General features: G+C 41.0%; 1 protein-coding gene across 1 annotated transcript in view; it reads left to right on the forward strand.

The window, feature by feature from the left end:
* CAP2 (cyclase associated actin cytoskeleton regulatory protein 2) overlaps nucleotides 1-23,682 on the forward strand; it is a 137,730-nt gene that overhangs the window by 14,830 nt on the left and 99,218 nt on the right. Inside the window, exons 2-3 of the mRNA XM_025443898.3 lie at nucleotides 9,491-9,612; nucleotides 13,614-13,714. Of these exons, the coding sequence (XP_025299683.1) occupies nucleotides 9,492-9,612; nucleotides 13,614-13,714 (222 nt within the window). The 5' untranslated portion in view covers nucleotide 9,491. The remainder of the gene's footprint in view (nucleotides 1-9,490; nucleotides 9,613-13,613; nucleotides 13,715-23,682) is intronic.

Here is a 23,682-nt window from a genome sequence, read left to right on the forward strand (position 1 = left end):
AAACAAGAGCAAAAGGGCAATGTGGGGACACAAGAAAGAAAGATGTCCCTAACAGCATGGAAGCTTAGGAAGGGTCATTGAGTGAGTTAGGGGAGGGAGCTTGTTTTCGGCAAAGGGTCTTTGCCTCACCTTTAGCTAAGAGAGTTCACACTTCATGATGGGAGAATGAAATAGGGATCTGACCTGGTCCCACTCAACATTCAGTCTCTTACAATTTTATGGCTCTGTCCTTACCCAGCACCAGCACCCCAAGTCAGGGCACAGATCCAGCCTTCAAGATATACTTAGACTTGCCCCATTGCCTCAGTTCCCACTGGGTTCTTCCCTGCTAAATGGCCCAGTTCCCTGCTGCCTGGTGTCCTGGAGTGCTGGACTGTCCCTGGCTGCCCAACTGTCTGTTCCTGAAGGAGATCATGGCCCGCTGAGGAATCTGTGTCTCATCTGTGTGGCCCTGGCAGCCAGCGCAGAACACATCTCGAAACACATTTGCACAGTTTCCTTAAGTCAGCAAATGAAGAAGGAGGGATGAGATTCATGTATTAGAAGATAGTAAATTGAGCCTCAGATGGGTTAAGTCATCTGCCCAGAGTAATGTAGGCTGTCAGTTAAGGGGCTGGACTCTCAAATTAAGGTTCTCTGATGCCAAAACACTTTTTCCACTATTGTGGGCTATGAGTCCTTGCCTCTTATCTTCAGGTTCCCACTTAGAGGAGAAATATTTGTGTCACAAGACAAATCAAGGAGGCTCCCGAGAAGTGATACGAGCGGAGTGGTGAGGGCAGATGGAAAGGGGGTTGTCCTCTCTATATGTGGTTGTTTATTTTACCCTCCTGTACCCCACTCTGAATTTGGTGGTGATGACAAGGAGTAAATGGCAGGTGGTAAAGAGAGGCTACCTCTGATCTGGGGACATGGTGCAGCCTTTTCGGAGTTAAGATGTAGAGTATGGGTGCAGCAGTGCCAAGCAGGACCATTGAGGCAGTGGGAGCAGCAGAACCGTGGCACAGGAAAGGAGCGGTGGGGGAGGGGGACATGTTTGGGAAGGCATGACTTGTCTCTGTGACTGGGTCTTAGGAACCAGCTGAGGTGTAGAAGGCTGGGGTGAGGTCCTTTTGCAAGTCCAGCTGAAGACAGCTTGCCTTTTTTCTCTGCCCTGGGACCTTACTAAGAGGCTTTGGAGGAATCCATTGGCTGATCAGGAGCTTGTATGTTTTTTCCGGTTTTGTAAAAAATTTAAGGTGTTCTTTTATTTGTGTGATTTCCTGATCTTTCCCATTCTGGTTTTCCTGTTTCAAAATTCAGAGACTTGAGGCACTTTGGTGGTTGAGCATCTGCCTTTGGCCCAGGTCATGATCCTGGGGTCCGGGGATCAAGTCCCCATAGGGAACCTGCCTCTTCCTCTGCCTAGGTCTCTGCCTCTCTCTGTGGGTCTTTTGTGAATAAATAAATAAATAAATAAATAAATAAATAAATAATCTTTAAAAATAAATTCAGAGACTCGTTAAACTTCTTTGCAATAAAAAGAAAATGTTGGCTTTTTTTTTTTTTCCCCCTGTTTGGTGAGAAGCTGGCCCCGGAAATGATCCATAGGAGAGTAAACAGAAGCTATAAAGGAGGCATGTTGGCAATGCAAGTGTGTATCTCTTAGAGAAACAACTCCCTGGCTTGATTGAGCCTCCCAAGATGGCTGGGCAAGAAATAAATATATTTTAATGCCCCTTAATTTTCTACCCATGCGCATTGTGTTTGGCAGATAGTGGAAACTAACTGCATGAATGAAACCAGCATATTCAGTGAGCCAGTCAATGAATGAAGGACTGAAGACCATGGTTGTTTCTTCTACACATCCTGTTACCCCATCAGTGATAGCGAACCACACAATTCCTTCCCCCAGTGATTGGTAGCTTCTGGAGGAAAGAAAGAAGGTAATTGTTGTAGTCATGATAAGGAGAAATTAACCTCTAGGGCAGCCGGGTTTGATGATAGTTCGAGAATTTGTTTTTTTTAATTTGGGTGGATTCATAGAGAAAGTAGTCCGTTGTGACTTTACTATTTCGAGAGAGCTCACATGGAAGCCAACTTCCCAGTCTCATCATGAGAAAAGGTTAGAAAGTCTTCCATCTCCTGTCACAAGTTTCAGCTGTGACTCATGATCTTTGGAAGCCCTTGAACCTGGGTCTTCATCATAGAGTTAGGGGAGAAACGCTCACCACAATGATCTCTGCACCTTTGGCCTAGTGAGGAGGACTTCAACCAGCAGTCTTGAACCTGGAAGACCCAACCGTCGTTAACACAGAAATGTTACCACAGTAGGGTTCTCCCTTGCTTGTTTTATGAACTTGCTGTGAGGAATTTACAAAACCCTTTGGACAATGTGGAGTTTTAAAAATCTTGAAATCCCGAAGAGAAGAGGAGCTGTGGGAAACCCCAGGTTCACAGTCCAGAGAGCAAGGGTCTCTTGTGAATCTTGAGAGGAAGCCTCTGTGGTTTTAAGTGGGAAAAACTAACCCAGGGTCTTCTTCTAAATGGAAGCTGCTCCTGTGAAAATTTGGCTTGCCACCTGATCTGGGATTATGCCAGTGAGTGGGCAGGCAAGGGAAAGGCGGTGAGGGGTAGCCAATTAATTAGTCAATCAAAAAATATTTATAGAATTCTCTATGTACGCGGCAGCAGGCAAGACTCAGCGGGAGATGGGAGAAGAGTAAAAGGTGGTACCTCAGCCCATGAGGGGCTCAGACTTGTCTCTTTGGGACGCAAGGTGTGCATGTGCTAGCAGGAAAGATAGCACGAGACAGTAGTTTAATTGAGCAGAGTGTCTTAGAGATACCGAGAGTGTAACGTAGACAAGTAGGCTGTTGTTCTGGGCTTATCACTACTCTCTACTCTGGGATGTCGGTTTTCAATGCAGCTATGAAAGCTGCTTTTTATACTGGTTAGACTAAGTAGTTAGATCTTACCAGAACACTTAACCACTGAGCACAAGATGATTTGGATGAGAAAATAGGAAGGATGAAGGAGTGTTGTCTTCCAAACATGATTCCACAGAAACTGTGCTTGTCTCCTTAGCAGAGCACTACTTAAAAGCAAACGAGTCATTATAAAAATACGTAGGAACCTCCAGTTATAGGATAAATAAGTCCTGGGGTTGTAATGTTCAGCATGATGACTATAGTTAACAGTACTGTGTTGTGTATTTGAAAGTTGCCAAGAAAGTAGATCCTAAAAGTTCTTGCCGCGAAGAAAAACCTTGTAACTAAGTGTGGTGATGGTTAATTGAGCTTATTGTGGGGGTCATTTTGCAATGTACAGTAGTTACCCCTTATCCAAGGTTTCAGTTACCTGTGGTCAGTCGTGGTGGGAAAGTAGGTGATGCTCTTCCTGATGCCACAAGGTCATTAGCAGTCTTATGCTCTCGTCATGGTGCCTACGTTATTCACCTCACTTCATCTCATCACGTAGGCATTTTATCATCTCCCATCATCACAAGGAGGGTGGGGTATGGTATGAGAAAATATTTTGAGATAGAGGAAGGTCATATTTACATAACTGTCATTATAATATAGCATTTGTTATAATTGTTGTATTTTATTATTAATGTTAATCTCTTACTATGCCTTATATATAAATTAAACTTTATCATAGGTATGGATATACAGGAGAAAAACATAGTATATATAAAGTTTGATATTGTCTGCAATTCCAGGCTTCCACTGAGGGTCTTGGAATGTATCCCTGTTGGATAAAGGAGGACTACTGTATATATATACCAAATAATTATGTGGTTCACCTAGGACTAATACACTATATATGTTGATTATTTCTGAATTTTTTTTAATGTTTGGGGGAACATATGTGACTAAAAAACTAATTTCATACCAAAATTTTCATTTTATTTATTTGCTTATTTAAAGATTTTATTGATTTATTTGAGAGAGAGAGAGAGAGAGTGTGTTTGTGTGTGTGTGCACAGGAAGGAGGGGAGGGCCAGACGGAGAGGGAGAAGCAGACTCCTCTCAAGCAGGGACCTAACCGTGGGGCTTGATCCCAGACCCTGGGATCATGACCTGAACCAAAGGCAGACACAACTGACTGAGCCATGCAGGTGCCCCTAAAATGTTCATTTTATAGTAACCATTACACGTGATCTTGAGAAAACTTTTCTTGGAAATCTTGGTGGCAGGACATCTGGGTAGCTCAGTGATTTAAGAGTCCGACTCTTGATTTCAGCTCAAGTCTTGATCTCAGGGTCGTGGGTTCAGGCATGGAAACTACTTTAAAAAAAAACACAAAATGATTGAGACCTTATAAAATGTTTGTAGGTGTGGGGAACTCTCCTTTTCTGGAAACTACCACAGGAAAGAATAGGAATGCTATCTTTCTTACTGTTTTAAAATAACCATTGCCTATTGGCAGAACATTGGACATAAAATTAGCATTAGGAGCTGAATCTCTGTACTTTAAGGATGAGTTTTATAAAATGACCAGTGAGGCAAAAAACAATTTTTTAAATGCATACTATTTCAAGGCAGTATGTGAGAGAATACTGACTGGCTGTATTCTTACTGAAATGTATGAAATATTTGCAGATGTGTGCGGTTGCTGCGAAAGGAGTTTAAATTGTTTAAATATTTAGAAGCCTAACTACTTTATTTGAAAAAACAAAAACAAAAGCAAACCCAATATGTAGTTTCTAAACTCAGAGATATAATATACAATGACCATTTTCCTATCTTTCTCACACTTCTTGAAAATCATTTATAAAGAAAACATTTGAGGGGCACCTGGGTGGCTCAGTCATTTAAGCATCTGACTCAATTTAGGCTCCAGTCTTGATCTCAGGGTCATGAATTCCGGCCCTGCATTAGGCTCCATGTTAGGGTTTGCATTGGGTTCTGCACTGGGTGTGGATCCTACTTAAAATAAAACAAAACTAAACTAAAAATATGTGCTCAACCACGAGGTTGATCATTGTGAAACTTCCCCAGAAACTTCCTCCAGAAAGGAAAACATAAGTTATGTCAAAAGGATGAGGAATCAGAGAATCGGAATGGCTTTGGACCTCTCAACAATAACCTAGGAAGCCAGAGCACGATGAAGCAGTGCCTTGAAAATTCTGAGGAAGACTTTCTGCCTGGAATTCCAGACTCAGCCAAACCACCAATCAAGTGTGAGGGCAAAATGAAGATATTTTCCAACTTGCAAGTTCCCAAAAAAAAAAAAAAAAAAAGTCCTTTCGTGTACTTTTTCAGAAGACAGTGCTCTGAAATTAAAACCAGTAAGGAAGTACACCAAGAAAAAGGAGGATATAGAATCCAAAAAGCAGGTAATACTATGCAAGAGAGAGAGGAGAGGAGGCCCAGGGTGAAGGTATAGGGAGGTCTCTGGTCCCAGAGGCGCTGCAGGCCTACAGAGAGCACACCTGCACTCAAAGTGACTCTGGAAGAGATAACCTCTGAGAAGAAAGACTTCATGGCATTCCATGTGTTTGGCTCGCTTGAAAGGGGACTTACACAACTGGGAGAAGAGCTCAGAGATAAAGAATTTTTAAGTATGTAGAAAACTGAGAAGCTGAACCACATGGCTGCAGGAAAACAGGTTTGCAAACAGCAGCAACAACAAAATGGAGACTAATCATAGGCTACGTCAGGACTCAACTGTGAATAGTCATAATTGTGTTGACATTGATGATTGGTCACACAGAAATTGTGACACAACAGTGTTGGGGCAGAAGAAAGTATGCATGCATGTGTTGGTAGGGATTAGGCAAGAAGAATGTAAACCCTCTTCATTTGAGTGGGAACTCAGTGGGGAATGCTTAGCCTGGAAGAGAAACTAGACATCAAGAAAGAAGCCTGGAGGAGGTAATTACTGAATGCAGTAGCTCAAATAATGGAAATCGGTTGATTCTCACTACAAAATGGAAGAGGGCAGGCAGGGGACTGTTGTGTGTTTGGAATAAGCCTTGCAGAACTGTTGACTCTTTAAATTCTGTGCATGTTTAAAAGTTAAACTTTAGGGGCACCTGGGTGGCTGAGTTGGTTAAGCCTCTGCCTTTGGCTTAGGTCATGATCTCAGGGTCTTGGGATGGAGCCCCACATCAGGATCCCTGCTCAGTGGGGAGTCTGCTTCTCCCTCTCCCTACACCCTACCACCCCATTGTGCTCTGTCTCTGTCTCTGAAATAAATAAATAAAATCTTAAAAAAATAATAAAAAGTTAAACTTTAAAAGGGGAAAATTCAAATGAGAAAAAATAAGACAAACATGATGAGTTACACTTCCTATTACACAGGAGCTCAAAAAAGAATATGCCCAAATTAATATAAAACAAGGAATTCACCTCAAGTATAATTCCCTAAGACAGATCATTAGAAGGAGAAAGTCATGAATTTCTATATTCCTCCCCCTTTTTCTTTCCATCCACTGTCATACCCGGCCAGATAATTGTGTTTATCCACTCTAATCCAGAGGTTATAGGAGACCTCATCTTGGGGTTGACTTCTGCCTGAAAAGGAGGACTGGATAGTGGAGGCTAAGTTTGAGCCTCATCATCTGACCTAGGCTCTTTTTTCTCTTTCTTTCTTTCTTTCTTTCTTTCTTTCTTTCTTTCTTTCTTTCTTTCTTTCTTTTCTTTCTTTCTATTTTAGAGAGAGGGAGAAAGAAAGAGAGGGGCAGGGAGAGGGTAAAGGGAGAGAGAGAATCCCAAGCAGACCCCCCACTGAGCATGGAACCCAATGCAGGTCTCGGTTTCCTGACCCTGAGACCATGACCCTCAACTGACTGAGCCACCCAGGTACCCCTGACCTAGGCTCTCGATCATCTGTCCATCTGTGTGTCTGGCTTCCCTCTACTTCTCGTCTGATTCTTAGAACATCTTACGTCCAACCATCTTATATCCCCCTCTTCTGTTGGCGTCCTGGTCCAAGCCCATCTGTCTCTCCACTTGGCTCTGACTCATTCCTTACCCTGACCTTATTGTCTACATCCTCTGCCCTATCCCATTCCTCAGCCTAATTCTTAATTCCTGGCTCCCACTTCTTCATGAAAACTTGGCTCAATCCACTTTGAAAAACCAAGGCGAATGGGACTGCCTGGGAAGAATTTGGAGAATCTGCTGCTCTGTTCTTTCTTCATTCTTGAGAGCCAGGGTAACAGCTGAGGGCACATGTGAGGAGAAGCATGTGTGTGCATTTTTGGGAGAAGAGGGTACAGCCATCCTGGACCCCCTCATCCTCCCTGGGAATACTAACACGTATATTTTTGATATTTTGGTGCATTCTTTCTTTTATTTGTTCCTCTGCTTCTCTCGGAAACTGTTCTAAAATTTTAAACCCAGAGGCATCTTTCCAGCTCCCTTGCATGAGCTGTATTTTGATCTCTTAAGAGGCTGTGACAAGACTCCAGGCCATGGTGATTTTACATGAAGTGACATCTGATTCGCTTCTAGACTGCATTCCATACCAATCAGCCCAGCCCTGCAGTTTGTGGGCTAACTCCTATTGTCTCTCAACATATGGAGCGCTATTAGATAGTGTGAGTTTGAGTCTTGTCAGGGAGGCTGATTAAGCCACAGTCAGGGACAGTCGTCCTAAGTGTGAAATGTAACAGGCCCTCTGAAACAGCACTGTGAGCCTCTGGAGGTGGTTGGTGCCTCTCTGTTGGGGCATCGGGAGCTCGCTAACAAAGCAAACACATTTTTTTTTCTTAGCATGGGCTTAGGTCTATGGCAGTAACATTTGGCAAGTTGAGTAACAGGGAATGCAGATAACTGTGAACAGATGGACAACTATTAAAAGATTTGAGGGGCTTTTATCATCTCTCAAATGGCCTTCACCCACCTACAGGATACCCAGTTCCCTTGCAAGATTACGTAAAGGATTCAATTAAATTTCTTCTTCCCTTTTTTTTTTCTCAATTGCAGTAGAAGCAAAAGCTCTGACGTTAAGAGGAAAAGAATAGATGAGAAACTTCTAATTTTGAATCCTCTTGGGATTAGATGCTGATTTCAGCCGTGCAGAGAATACTGCCCCATATTTTGAAAGAGTGGCTGCTGGCAGTTTTGGAGGAGATGACTTTCCAAAATAGACAGTGAACTCCTCCATCCGTATCTGATGACCATCTGACATTTGGATGCAGAATTACAGAGCTATCCATGTGTTTTGATAAGTATAACCTTGCTTTTAAGAATGGCAGTGGCAAATCATCATGTTTAAGCTCAAAACTAATGAAATACAAAATGCAAAAAAAAATAAATAAAAAGCATTACTTTTTTCTTTGGAGAAGTAAAAAATATTACTTAGAGCAAAACTATTTACCCACCCTCTGGGGCAGCACCATCTCTGATATGGGAGCGTGTCAGTGATCTTTAGCTCAAGATGGTGCTTGGGAAGTTTGCAAGAGTGAGAACTACGGACACTGATTAAGATGAGGCATGTTTTACTCTCTCTGGGGCAGCAGCCTGCTTTTGCCAAAAGTAGCCATGGGTTGGTATGGTGGGAGCTAGGGTACCTCTAAGCTGGATCTCAAGAGCTTGGCCAAATTAGATTGCGTTCCCTTCCTCAGGGGTCACCTTCCTAACATTACATTAAAGGGCCTGCAATTTTAAGGCTCTCAGTGTAGCTCTCTAAGAAACGTTTGGAAGCAGGAAGGATGGATACCCAACCCCATTTTTATCCTCAGTCCCCTTACTCAACATCAAACCCAATTTATCCCAGCCAAGACTGCTCAGTTACCGAAGCTTCCTGTCTCTAGAAACTACCCCACCTGGTATTAAATTTTTGTCCACAAATAACCAGCAGCCAAAGGAAATAAGCATTTTTTATATTTTAAATGAAAATCTCCACCATTCAGAATAATTGTAATCTAAAATATTCCAGCGACAGAAACACTAAAGATAGTGATAAGTAGAAGACAGCTCTTGGAGGTAAAACCCCATTTGCCTGCTAAATGATCCAGTTTTATAAACTTGTAGTCCAAAGCTAGGCTGTTTGGCTTAAGATAATTGAGTAAATAAGCAATTATCAGTGGGTTTAGTATCCCCTGGAGCATTATACTTGTAGAGAAAGAATCATTGGAAATAGCTAAAATATGTTCCTTTAGTAGAAGTTGGCAATATTAATTGTGAGATATATGTTCACAGGCTTTTAAGTATATGCTAGACATAGATTGTATCATAGCCGGAGGACGCATCCAAGGAGACACTTGTTAATGGCATCGGGAGTGAATTTCTTGTATATTATATATGGGGCATATACATGTCATTGAATTGAATGGAAAATAAGATCAATATACTTTGTGGGTTTCTTTTGTTCCGAATTTTATGTTTTTGAAATTTCACCTATTTTCCTGCTCTGTAGAAATACTCTCCAGGTAATGAAAGCCATTCCAAGCAATTTGTATTTTCCTTCTCGATGCTGTTAAGTCTACTGGTGTCAGCTTGCTAATCCTCCCCGACATTCACACGGACTCCGTTTGTGTCTTGTGTTTTTCTAGAATGGCAGAGATGCAGGGACTGATGGAGCGACTGGAGCGGGTGGTCGGCCGACTGGAGGTACTGTCTGCAGAGTCACACCGGCCTCCTGGGGACTTCGGGGAAATTAATGGTGTCAATGGAGGTAGGACACAAACTGTTGTCATTACTGGTCTCTGTGAGGGTCTCTTAATGTTATCCTTCTCACTTAGTTCTCAAGAAACATTTTTAAAAATATGTTATTTGTTTATTTGACAGAATGAGAAAGAGAGAGAGAGAGAATAAGCAGAGTGAACTGCAGGCAGAGGGAGAGGGAGAAGCAGACCCTCTGCTGAGCAGGGAGCCTGATGCAGGTCTCAATCCCAGGACCCCAAGATCATGACATGAACCCAAGGCAGATACTTAACTGACTAGGCCACCCAGGTGCCCCTCAAGAAATATTTTTATTGACTTTCTGCAATTTTCATACTCTTTCATTTATATGTGACCATGACATTAACCAGATGCAAGCCATCCCTGAAAAGGGAAAGGAAAAATATTTCAATGCATAATCCACAAAAATTACCAGTTGTCTGTGCCTATTTCTAATCAAATTTGCCTTTAAAATTATATGCTCACTCCACACTTGAAAAAAAAAAAAGATTTTAGGGGCACCTGGGTGGCTCAGTGGTTGAGCGTCTGCCCTCAGCTCAGGTCATGATCCCGGGGTCCGAGGATCAAGTCCTGTATCAGGCTCCTGGCAGGGAGCCTGCTTCTCCCTCTGCCTATGTCTCTGCCTCTCTCTGTGTGTCTGTCGTGAATAAATAAATAAATAATAAATAGATATTTTTTAAAAAGATTTTAAAATATTATATGATCAGACATAAAAAGCTAACTATGTAACATAAGAAGTTAACACTAAGGATCCCATATGTGGCAAACGCTTTAAGTTATTGACAGTAATTTTTCTAATTCCTTCTTGTCTGAGGTTGTAGATTTAGCAAAATAAAAATACAGGACACCCAGTTACATTTGAATTTTAGATGGACTACTTTTTTTTTGGCATAAGTGTGTTCCGAATACTGCATGGGATATACTGCATGGTACACACTTATTCTAAAAATTTATTCATTGTTTATTTGAAATTCAAATGTAACCGGGGGCTCTGCATTTCATCTGGCAACTCTATTCTTGTGTCAAGTACATTTCCTCTTTATCTGACCCATTTTGAATCCTATCAGGCTTTGGGGGCTGGGAAAAGCCTTGGGGAATGGGGGCTTCAAAAAAAAAAGCTTTCACCAGGCAAGATCCTCATTGGTGCTTCTAGAATTTCAGGCATATTTGGAGCTGTGCCTTGGGACAGAAATTACTGTGTGAGCACAAATGCACAGGCTGGTCTCCCCCCCCCCCCCCCGGAACATAATGAAAATTAAAATGCTTTGAATGAATTGAAAGGGGGTGTTGTTTAAAGGGAGGCTGCCAGGGGCCTGTAAGTTTCTTCCACATTAACTGAGACACATCTGTGATTTCATTTTAAGCCTCTTTTTGTTAACTATATAGTTGGTATATGAGATTCAGTAAACCTCATTTGTAAGGAAATATTTTCATGTTCGCTTCAGTAACTTGGTTTCCTTATGTCTTTGACATCAGGTGATCAAATTACAATTGCTGACCACAAAGAGAAAGTCTGTAAATACATAAAATAAAGTTAAAATCCAATTCTCAGAAGACCGTGTTGCTGAATGAAGTGGGGGGAATAATTTGAACCTCTTTAGGCTTCAGGAGGTACTGGACTACACTTAGTATTTTCTTTGTGAAAAAATAATTTTCGGGGAAAATGAATAAGCTAAACAAAATTGGAAGGCTATAATTAAATTACTTATGTATTTAAACAAGTATTTTCTAATATACCAAATCATTCTAAACCAGTTATTAAAATAAGGTCTTGTAAAACAACTTAGCCAGCAATTTCTTATCCAACTTGAAATGAAGTAGTAAGCAGGATAATTAGCAAAATATCCAAATGATACCCATCCTTAAAACATTTTATTAATCTTAAATAGCATTACTTTCATTTCTTAATTTAATGAGCTTTGATGATCTTCTAAATTCTATTTTTAGTTTTTTAAAGATTTTTATTTATTTATTCATGAGAGACACAGAAAGAGAGGCAGAGACACAGGCAGAGGGAGGAGAAGCAGGCTCCATTCAAGGAGCCCGATGTGGGACTTGATCCTGGGAATCCGGGATCACGCCCTGAGCCAAAAGCAGACACTCAATCGCTGAGCCACCCAGGTGTCCCTAAATTCTATTTTTAACAAGTCCTTGAGGGCAACCTCTTACTCTAAATATAAACATCATTATTACAGTGATGTTATAACTAAATTTTTTTTTAATTCTTAAATTTAAAGGAAACTTTAGATGGAACCATTACAAAATCTGTAATGTGCACAGATCAGAGAACTGCCTACTTAGGATACTGGTGCTATGTTGGGTTTTCTGATGTATTTTCTTTCTTTCTCCCCCTGATAATCAGGTAAGTTTGTCTCAACAGCTGAAGAAGTATTTTTGTATGCCTGCCAAGTAACAAGTACTGCATTATATGCAAAGAAATCTAAGCTGAATTATACATATAGTCAGAATATTATTAGATACAGTCAGAATCCTCCAGAATCTTTGGTCTCCATGCATTACTATTCAGGGCCACAGATGCTTTGATTAAGGGATGCTCACAAGCTGCAGTTTGGGAAGAAAGGTCATTAAAGGCTGCCCAGAGAAGGTGTGAGCAGAGCTGAGTGATGAAAGAAAATTGGAAAATAGTCCCTTTTATCACCACTCCTTTTGCTATGTAGAGTGCTTTGTCGCATTTCTAAAACCTCCCACTTTAAACACATAGCAGAGACTTCTGAGGTGTCTCCCCCTGCAACAGATGGGTTTATTTGCTTCCAAGTGGATCTATAAGGAATCTTTGGGCTTGCCCCCCTTTTACATTCCAGAAGTTGGTATGGACTGTATTTTGAACGTTACAGTAACTCAGCTTCAAGAGCCTGCTTAGAAGTTAGGCTGTAGGTGCACAGCACTGTCAACAACTGTTTGCATCACCCTCTGGGCCTGTGGAAATGGGCCTCTAGGAAAAAGACGGAAGCTTTATCCTACAGGTTTATGAGCATGGATACTTCAGTACAGTATGAGAAAGGGAATCCTAGGTTTTGGTTTGGATTTTTTTTAAAGATTTTATTTATTTATTTATTTGAGAGAGAGAGAAAGTGAGAAAGCATGAGTGGGGGAGGGGCAAAGGGAGAGGGACAAACAGACTCCCCACTGAGCAGGGAGCCCAATGTGGGGCTTGATCCTGGACCCTGGGATCATAAGCTGAGCCGAAGGCAGATGCTAAACCAACTGAGCCACCCAGGTGCTCCTGGTTTGGATTTTAATTATCTCTAGGGTTGAGTTTCTCCATATTAGGGCCACAAAATCTGGGACTAAGAGACAGTTTATCTGTTAGTTTATGGCAGCAAAAGAGAGGCAGAGCTTGCCAGATTGGGCTGATGTCACTTGGGTTTTGACAGTAAGTTGCCAGATCAAAACTTAATGTGAGTTAGCTCAACAGTCCTTTTCATGCCTCCCAACTCCCCTTCCTTCGTTTGGTAACTGATAGGGCAGAACAGAATGTGTGGCACCTGTGTTCTTTTCCTACTTGCCCAGAGTTTATTATTGCCTTTTAATTGTCCTAGGTAATCTTAGTAACTGTTTACAAGGTTGTATAGCACCTGGGCAGGTCAGTGTAGTAGAAAGTACACCAGCTTTGGATCAGTAAGGCTTGTCAGTTCTTAAATCTGCCTCTTATTTGACCTATGGCTTTGGTCAAGTCATGTGCTCTGCATCTCTATTTCTTCATCAGTAAAACTGATGCTACGTACCTCATGAGTTTGGGGGAGAAGTAAATTAATATGTAGGTGAAAGTGCTTACTCGGATGAAAAATAGCAAAGCATCGTTTTCTTGAGCCTTTGAGAAGTGTTTCATAAATACTCTCTGAGTGAATGAATGCCCTGGTAAAAAGAATGAGAACAGCGTGAATGATATTAAGCTTCCATAGTTCCTATGGCAAAGAAATACCAGCTTTTCATTAAACTCTAGGACACTGACAAACTGTGCTTCTTCCAAAGGTGTGGCACCCTCCGTGGAAGCCTTTGATAAGCTGATGAACAGCATGGTGGCAGAGTTTTTAAAGAAGAGTAGGATCCTTGCTGGCGATGTGGAGACTCACGTGAGTACTCTCCCCTCTTATTCTCCGTGGACATGACTACTACTAAAAAACCCAAAATGACAAGGGTGGGTGATGATATGGGGAGATTGGCACCCTTGTGCATTCTGGTGGGAATATAAAATGGTGCAGCTAGTATGGAATTCCAGCAATCCCACTTCTGAGCATATACCCAAAGAATTGAAAGCAGGTTCTTGAATAAGTATTTGTACACCCATGTTTACAGCAGTATTATTCACAATAGCCAAGAGATAGAAGCAAATGTGTTGACTAGATGAATGAGTGAAAACAATGAGATGTATATGTACAAGGGAATATTATTCACCCTTAAAAAGGAAGGAAGTCCTGATCCATGCTACCATGTCAGTATCCCCTGAGGATATTTTGCTGAGTGAAATAGGCCAGTCACCAAAGGACAAATACCATATGATTCCACTTACGTAGAGGTATCTATGATCTCATTTATATGAGGTATCTGGAGTAGTCAAACTCATAGGTGCAGAAAATAGAATGGTGGCTTCTCAGAGTTGGAGGGAAGGAGGGATGCGAACTTGTTTAATGGGTATAGAGTTTTAGTTTTGCAAAGGAAACTAAACTCCAGAAAAGGTTCTTGAGATCTGTTGCACAATAATGTGAATATACTTAATGCTACTGAGCTATGCATTTAAAAATGGTTACGATGTTAAATTGTGTTATGTGTGTTTTACCACAATGAAAAAGTGCAGCCTGAGGAAAAGCAAAGCCAAGAATCTGATAATCTTTGGACTAGTAAAGACCTTTAATGATAACTAGGCCAGCCTCCCAGTATTAGACATTTTTAATACATTTGCAAATGTTTAGCATCATCTTTGAGAGTAGTCATTATTTGTATACATTTAGTGAAAATCCAATGCAATAACAAAACCAATTAAAACCTAAAAGAAATTTATCATCAGGTTCTTATTTTTTATTTGCCTTTGTTTTTCACAGAGGATTAAATTCCAAATCCATCTGCTTATGGATTTCTCAGCAATGGCACAACCATTTTCAGTGTAGATTCACAGAAAACCTGATTCTTGAATAAAGCTGTGGTTTGCGGTAAAAGGAAAAAAAAGCAACATAAAAAGGGACTCTCTCTACTTGTCCCCCAATTAGACATTTCATGCAATACCCAACAGCAGTCTTCCAGGTGATTTGGTGACTCAGGTTATAGCAGAGTTTCCAGGAGTGTAATTAATAGTGCTCATCCATCACATTTGCAATGCATTTGTTCACCACATCTAACAAAAACAAAGGTTCTCCTCATGACCTCCATTTTTATTAAATATTCCTATTGAAATGCCCATTGGCAAAAGAAGGGAAGCTCTGATATACACAAGTTCTAGAAAAGTCTGTGTAATAAGACACGTTCACTTCAAATGTGTCATGGATCTCAATAATTACTCTGGCCTGCCCTTGAGCTTTCATGAGTTTGTTCACAAGAAACCTTGTACACATTAAGATAGTGGCTGAGCTTCTTCTGTTCTGAGGCATGATGGTACCTGAACACTAACACATAAAATGGATTATGACTGCCAAAACACTAAGAGAGATTCTTGAGTGATTGACAAACATTTACTGTCTTGAGTACTATAATAATAAGTATTGGATCATTATTGTTACTATCTGTGTAAGATTTTAATTAATTAGTTTATTTGAGAGAGAGAGAGAAAGAGAGCAGGAGCAGGAGGGACAGAGAGTGATGGAGAATCCCAAACAGGCTCTGCACTGAGCATGGAGCCCGATGTAGGGCTCGATCTCATGACCCTGAGATCATAACCTGAGCCAAAATCAAGAGTCAGCCACTTAACCAAATGCACCACGCATGGCCCCTCATTATTGTTACTATTAATTAATATTGACTTGGTGCTTCCAAGGTACAAAGTACATTATAACTCTCATCAGTAATAGCTCACGAAACTATGTATAGAAGCATTTTACTAGAGAATCAGGAGGCCTATAAATAGATATATTTAATTTTGCATTAAAAAAACAGGTAGAGTTTGCATACTAAGTAAGTCTCTTCAGATTCCATAGTAAACAGTTCTTTTCAATTCTTTTCAGAACAAAGTGAGTTATAAAGTGTAGCTTCATTTATATCAAGTTTTTTCTTCTCTCCACTCATCAGCCTGAAAACAGTATGACTCAGTTGAAGGACTTTTCTCATAATGGATGCATAATGCTTAAAGAAATTTATGGTTTTCACTAGTAAGTTTTTAAAAATGAAAGAACGAAGATAAGAAAAAGAAGGAAAGAGAGGAGGAGGAGAAGAAGAAGAAGTAGAGGAGGAGAAGAGAAGAGAAGAGAAGAGAAGAGAAGAGAAGAGAAGAGAAGAGAAGAGAAGAGAAGAGAAGAGAAGAGAAAGAAAAATTTGTCATCCAAAAGTTTAGACTCTGATTCTATACCACAAAGGGAGTACAGGGCAGCTATTGTCCATCTGCCCATGACTTGCAAGTGGTTTATTTTTTTCTCTCTTATAGAACCATGTGTCATTGACATTAAGCTTGCAGCTGCTGCCTCTCACATAAGCCAGAAGTGGGGGTTGAACTTTGTTCCAAGAACACACCTGTTGCCTGGAAAAAAAAAAAAAAAAAAACCCTCACATACCTGATTGTACAGTATGGAAATTTGAGAATGACACAAATGTGCATCATGTTAAATCCTAGCCCTGTGTTTAAAAGCTATTTCACAGATACTACTAATGAATAAGGTTAGCCAAGCAATGATTTAACGTCTGCTTCGATGTGTTGGCTGCTGGCTGGGCTTAATTTACTGATCACTCAATAGTCTATTGACAGAACAGACCACAAAAAAGGAGAACTAATAGCTACAATTAGGAAGCTCTGCTGAACCAAAGAGCATAACAGGTTTAGAAGAGATTAGATCTTGTAAAGCCTTCTTGGATGCAACATAAACCAAAGGGCTTATTGAAACTACTCTTCAACCCAGGAACAGTGATGCAGCTTGCATCCCCTTTTAAAAAGAATCGACAGTGCATAATTTTATAATAGAGGTTTAGATTAAATGTAGTCCTGAATGTCAAAGGCAAGGGTCCTCAGAAGCTGGATGTACGTAATACTGAGCCCTTGGTCAGACATCATTTATCCTTAACTGGACTAATGTGATTGTTTCTTACAAAGCTGTCCTGTTGTTATTCATGGTCTATGGAACCAACCTCAGGCTAGTTTTAAATGATTTGACAATCACGAAACAGCCACAAATCCTATAGTGCCTCTTAATGCAAACCCTTTTTGGAGACTTATGGAATTTACATTTTAAAAATGTCTCTAGAAGTCTGGAACATTTATTTTCTGTCCTTGATTAAAATGGATAAGAAAGAAACACTCTTTTATTCATCGTTTCATAAAAATGAGAGAACCATAATTTGAACAAAAAGGCAATAAAATTCAATTAAGAAGTGTAACACACTTAAGCATAGCATGATTAACTCACACTGCAGTGTTAGGACCTTGACTTCCCTGCCTTCACGAAGGATGAACATTTTTAGGCAATTATGATAGCTACACTCGTGGGTCACAGTCACTACTCTAGATGTTTCTAGTCTTGGGTCATTTATTTAAATCATCTCCAAAATGTTTTTTGTTCATTTTATGCCATGCTGGCTGAGTAACGAGTTCAGAGTGGCTGACTAGGACTAGCAGTTTGTATTTGGATCTTAGAGCTGGCTCAACCTTTTATAGCATAACCTTGAGCTAGGCTCTTACCCTACTCAGTAATGAGGCTGGATGACCTCCCTCCTAGGCCCCTTCCTTTCTCCCTGCCAGTTGGAATGATCACCTGTCGCGTTAGCTTTAAAGCCTGAGGGAGGGGCTATTCGGTTTCCAAACAGAGCTTGCCATGGGGCATCGTCCCCATGATAAACGCATCTTGAGCCATGCCAGGCAAAGTACTTCAATCATCTCAACATCCAAAACAAGCAGAAGGACACATGTCAGAAAAACAATGCATAGGACACTAAAGATAAAATACCATCTTGCTTTAGTATGATAGAGAAGACAGCCAGACTCCTTCATTTAGAGAGACCTTGAGGCCTCTGTGAGTCTATCCTTCTTGCTCTCATGGGTTCTCACTTATTCCTTTCTATGAATCTTTTTTTCTCTGTAATAATTAATTCTATCTCTGGAATAAATAACACAAAATGTGTACATATTTATTTTACTAATTGTATCCTGATCTTCCTTCGGTTTTAGAAAACATTTTTGCGTAATTTGTACTCATTTTAAAAGTGAACATTTTAGAGGCACCTGGGTGGCTCAGTCAGTTAAGCACCTGCGTTTAGGTCAGGTCATGATCCTGGGGCCTGGGATCGAGCCCTGCATCAGGCTCCCTCCTGAGTGAGGAGTCAGCTTCTCCCCTCTCCCTCTGCCCCTTCCCCTGTTTGTGCTCTCTCTCAAATAAATAAGATCTTTTTTTAAAGTGGCCATTTTGGGTTACCTAGTTGACTTAATTGATTAAACAATTTGTGTCTTGACTTCAGCTCAGGTCTTGATCTGAGGGTCTGAGTTCAAGACTCGCATTGGGCTCCGTGCTGGGTATAGAGACTACTCAAAAAAAAAAAAAATTGCATCTTAGATGCTTTATAACCCGGGTTTATATAAGAACCCTCCTGCCCTCACCAAAAAAGCAAACAAACAAAAAATCATCAGAAGCGCAGGTTGGGGGTTGACTCAACAAACAGCCCATTCAACACAGATCTCTCTCATTCTCCAGCTCACCTTCAGCCAAGTTGTTTCTCCCATTAACTTTTAGTTTACTGATAATTGCTTTATTTGACACATTTATTTTTACTGTAACTAGACATAGAGTACTTTGGCAGTTTCAAGCCCAAAGGATCTGTATGCCTTTCACATTCTCCAAATGGCAGAGACCCAAAAAATGACTCGTAGAAAGAATTCTGCCCCTGGATTTCATACAGACTTTGAGCTGGGACTTTTCTTTCTGACTATCATAGGCAGTCAGAATTATTAGAGAAGGAGATACCTTAAAATCACCCCTTCTAATATACATCCCCCCCCCCCCCACAGACACACACAGACGAGAGGTTAGGTGACATCAGTGATAGGTCGAATCACGAACCATGACTTGGTGCAGAGCAAGGAGTCTGGTCTCTCCAGTTGTGATCGTTTGGCTGGGGAGACGCCTCCCTTTGACTCTCTGGGCAGCTGTGTCCCCATCACCCTTCTGGGGAGCTGGATCCTTAGTGAGGATCCCTCCCCCGCTCTGTACACCTCAGTGGCTCCCGTGTCCCCTACCCGATTTCCAAGTGAGGGAAAAGGTCAGGAGGACAGCTGGCTCAGATGAGGGCTGAGGAGAGGGAAGCACATCACCACCGCTCATGTGCTCTAGGTGTCTCCTCAGAGCAGCACTGAGTGAGGCGACAGGGAGGATGGTGGCCTCCAGGACAGATGCCCCGTGTCCTTGGAGGGTCTCGGCTTCTGTCCCATCTCACCAGCCTGGTCTCAGCCTGGTTCCTGGTCCTCGCTCACTGTGCCTGGCCTCGCTCACTGGAAGGTCACAGATAAATCACCAGTCTCTGTCATCGTTTCTTCCCAAGAACGTGAAGAATTTTTATTCTCAGCATTGGACACATATTTTGTGAGCCAGCACATGCTCTGACACACAGCCCATTCCTGTTAGGCCGCTAGCCCTAGTGGGACATCCCTGTGACCGCTTTTTTTTTTTTTTTTAAGATTTGTTGTTTATTCATGAGAGACACACAAAGAGAGAGGCAGAGACACAGGCCGAGGGAGAAGCAGGCTCCCTGCAGGGAGCCCCATGTGCAACTCGATCCTGGGATCACGCCCTGAGCCCGAGGCAGATGCTCAACCACTGAGCCACCCAGGTGCCCCTCCCCAATTCCCCCAACCCCTTATCCCTTTCTGTTCTGGGGTCACTAGTGTGAACAGCACCATGAGCAAGGATGCATTCTGAGCGTGCCCAGGCCTGCTGTGGCTGGGGGCAGCCATGTCCCCCACCAGCTGGCACCTCTTGGCCTACACCTGGGAACAAAGATTATTGAGTCTCACACCAGTGGCACTGCTCTGTGTAGCAGCACAGCAAGAATTGCAGCTCAGGCCACGTCAGGAGTTCCCGAGGGCAACCAGCAACTTCTCTCAGCCGTTTTTGTCCTTGGCAGTACCCTCGCTTCTGTTGAAATTTAATCAGGCTCCCTCGTGCTACAAAATACATGTCTTGTCCTCAGCTTTCTCTTCCCTCCCATCCTTCCTTCTTCCTAAAACTACGCCAATATGGGAAACATTTGTTTGTTTTCTCTCTAGACTTCAGGATAACTTAATTGTCTGCCCAGAGGCTGCTTCAGCATCTGAAAATTAATACTTTGTCTAAAAGTAATGACCTGATTGCATTTAGATTATCTTGTTATTTCTCTCCATGCACCTGTCCCCACAAGACACACGCACGCACACATACACACATGTGCATATCCACTCTGTGCCTAGGAGTTCCTCATCACGCTGGATCAGCTACATAGAAGAAAAAACAGTCCCAGGCAAATATATTGGATGTCAGGTCCAAGACCCCCCTCAGACTGTAGGAAATACGTTTGCAGATTTGTTGGCATGTGGAAGGCAAGTACAAAATAGGCTTTCTCCTTTTTAGTAATAGTATTTAGATTATTTATTTCATATATTTATTAGTATATTTAGTATTTAGGTTGTGGTTTACCAATGTGAGTTTCAAAATATGAGAGTTTATACATTTTATAACACATTACAAGCCAACTCTTCTTAATATATCAAATGTAAGATGTTTTAGTGGCGTAAAAGAAAAGAGTACTCGGGGATCCCTGGGTGGCTCAGCAGTTAAGCGTCTGCCTTTGGCTCAGGGCATGAGCCTGGAGTCCCGGGATCAAGTCCCATGTCAGGCTCCCTGCATGGAGCCTGCTTCTCCCTCTGCCTGTGTCTCTGCCTCTCTCTCTCTCTCTCTCTCTGTGCCTCTCATGAATAAATAAATAAAATCTTTAAAAGAAAAAAAATGAAACAGGGTACTCAATGAAGTAATAATTTATTGTTCATTAAAGAACATGCATAATAACATTATATATATATATATGTGCATATATATAGACGCACACACACACACTCAGCCATAAAAAAAAGAATAAAATCTTCCCATATGAAGGAACCAAACAGAAAAGAAACAAACTCATAAATGCAGACAACAAACTGGTGGCTGCTAGAGGAGAGGCACATGGGGGGATGGGCAAAATGGGTGAAGGGGATTAAAAGGTAAGAGCTTCCAGTTAGAAAATAAATAAGAGGGATCCCTGGGTGGCGCAGCAGTTTGGCGCCTGCCTTTGGCCCAGGGCGCGATCCTGGAGACCTGGGATCGAGTCCCACATCGGGCTCCCGGTGCATGGAGCCTTCTTCTCCCTCTGCCTATGTCTCTGCCTTTCTCTCTCTCTCTCTGTGACTATCATAAATAAATAAATAATTTTAAAAAAAGAAAATAAATAAGACATGTGATTGTAATATACAACATAGGGCATACAGTCAGTAACATTGCCATAATTCTATAAAGTGATAGATAGTAACTAATTTATTGCTGTGACCATTTCATAATGTATATAGATATCAAATCACTATGTGGTACACCTGAAACTAATACAATATTTCCATTATTCTTCAAAAAAATAATCACTTATCACTCAGATGTGTTTGCAATAGAAATCCTTTCCCTTTCAGAAAATACTTTTTTTTCTTTTTTTCTTAAGATTTTATTTATTCATGAGAGACGCAGAGAGAGAGAGGCAGAGACATAGGCAAGGGGAGAAGCAGGCTCCCTGTGGGATCCCTGATGTGGGCGTGATGACCCAGGCATCCCCTTTTTCTTTTTTTTAAAGATTTCATTTTTAAGTAATCTCTATACCCAATGTGGGGCTCAAACTCACAACCCTGAGATCAAGAGTCACATGTTCCACTGACTGAGCCAGCCAGGCCCTCCAGGGAAAATACTTTCCTAAGACACTTGGAACATTGATATTTGACTTTCAATTAGTCAATTTTGTTAAAACTGATTAATATTCAGAAAAGGAAGTATGGTTTACTGATAGTTGGGGCCTCACCTGTTGGTACTGGAGTTTATTATAAAGTTCTAGAAGTATATTGCTTTCCTCTGACCCTATCAGTATCTAGCACTGTGCCCAGAGTGAGTGGCTAATCAATACTTGCTAAATGAATGAATGAAAATGAATGCCTGAGTGAATAAATCAAATCATTAATGAATTATTGAACCAATGGATGAATGAACATACCATGGCTGAAAGTTGAGATCAAACAATATCCTGAACTAACAGTTAAAAAAATATCAAGGCCAAGTTTAAAGTCATGAATTAGCAAGTGAAATATGGAGAAACATAGACTGTCAATTTTTGTTTATCTCACACACACATGCTCACATCTTGAATTTCTCATAGACCTGACAATTTATCTAGTACCTCCCTCATTCCTTTCATTCTCATTCAGAAAAGCTAAATGGGTGGCTCAGTCTGTTGGGTATCCGCTTTCTGCTCAGGTCATGATCCTGGACTCAGGATCAAGCCCCGTGTTGGGCCCCCTGTTCGGCGAGTAGTCTCCTTCTTCCTCTGAACACCCCATTATCCCATGCTATCTCTCTCAATAAATAAATAAATAAATAAATAAATAAATAAATAAAATATTTTGTTAAAAAAAGAAGCTAAATGAGATTATTTTCAAATTTATTGAGTATAGTTGACACACAACATTAGGTTAGTTTCAGGTGTACAGCATAGTGATTCAGCGTCTCTATTCGTTATGCTATGCTCACTACAGGTGTAGCTCCTGTCTGTCCTGATACATTATAATGTCAATGACTGTGTTCCCTATGCTGTGCTTTTTATTCCTGTGACTTTTTCATTCCATAACTGGAAGCCTCTGTCTCTCTCTCTTCTGCACCCATCCTTTCACTGTCCTCCCTTCTGGCAACCATCAGTTTGTCCTCTGTATTTATAGGTCCCCTTTGCATTTTTTGTTTGTTTGTTTATTCATTTGTTTTGCTTTGAGGTTCCACAGGTGAGTGAACTCATACAATATTCATCTTTCTCAGTCTGACTTATTTCACTTGACATAATATCTTCTAGGTCCATCCGTGTCACCAAAGGCAAGATCTCATCCTTTTTTATGGCTATATAATATTCCTCTGCGTGTGTACCTTCTTTATCCTTTCTACGGATGAACACAGGTTGCTTCTGTATCTTGGCTATTTATTGCAAATGCTGCAATAAACAGGGGTGCATATATCTTTTTGAATTAGTGTTTTTTTTTTCCTTTGGGTAAATACTCAGTGGCAGAATTGTTGGATCATATAGTATGTCTATTTTTAATTTTTTTTAATTTTATTTATTCCTGAGAGACACACACACACAGAGGCAGAAACATAGGCAGAGGGAGAAGCAGGCTCCCTGCAGGGAACCTGATGCTGGACTTGATACCAAGACTCTGGGATCACACACTGAGAGTAAGACAGATGGTCAACCACTGAGCTACCCCCAGCAACCCTATTTTTAATTTTTGAGGAACTTCCATATTCTTTTCCAGAGTGGCTGCACCAATTTATATTCCTACCAGCAGTACACAAAGGTTCTTTTTCTCCATATCCTCCATCACTTGTTATTTTGTATCTTTATTTTGACAGATGTAAGGTCTAAATAAGAATTTATAAGGACAGGAAAATCCATCAATATGGTGACTCGTAGTCACTGCCAATAGGAATTCCACAAGCTCTATCTGAGATAAGATATTTTTGCGAACTTTACTATCAGTATTTTAAACTGAAACCCAGATTTTAAAAAGAAATAGAATTGTGTTTGTTTTCTCTATTTTTTTTTATAAAAGATCTTATTTATTTATTCATGAGAGACACAGAGAGAGATTGGCAAAGATACAGGCAGAGGG

This window comes from Canis lupus, chromosome 35 (assembly GCF_003254725.2).
Source record: "Canis lupus dingo isolate Sandy chromosome 35, ASM325472v2, whole genome shotgun sequence".
Lineage (NCBI taxonomy): Eukaryota > Metazoa > Chordata > Mammalia > Carnivora > Canidae > Canis > Canis lupus.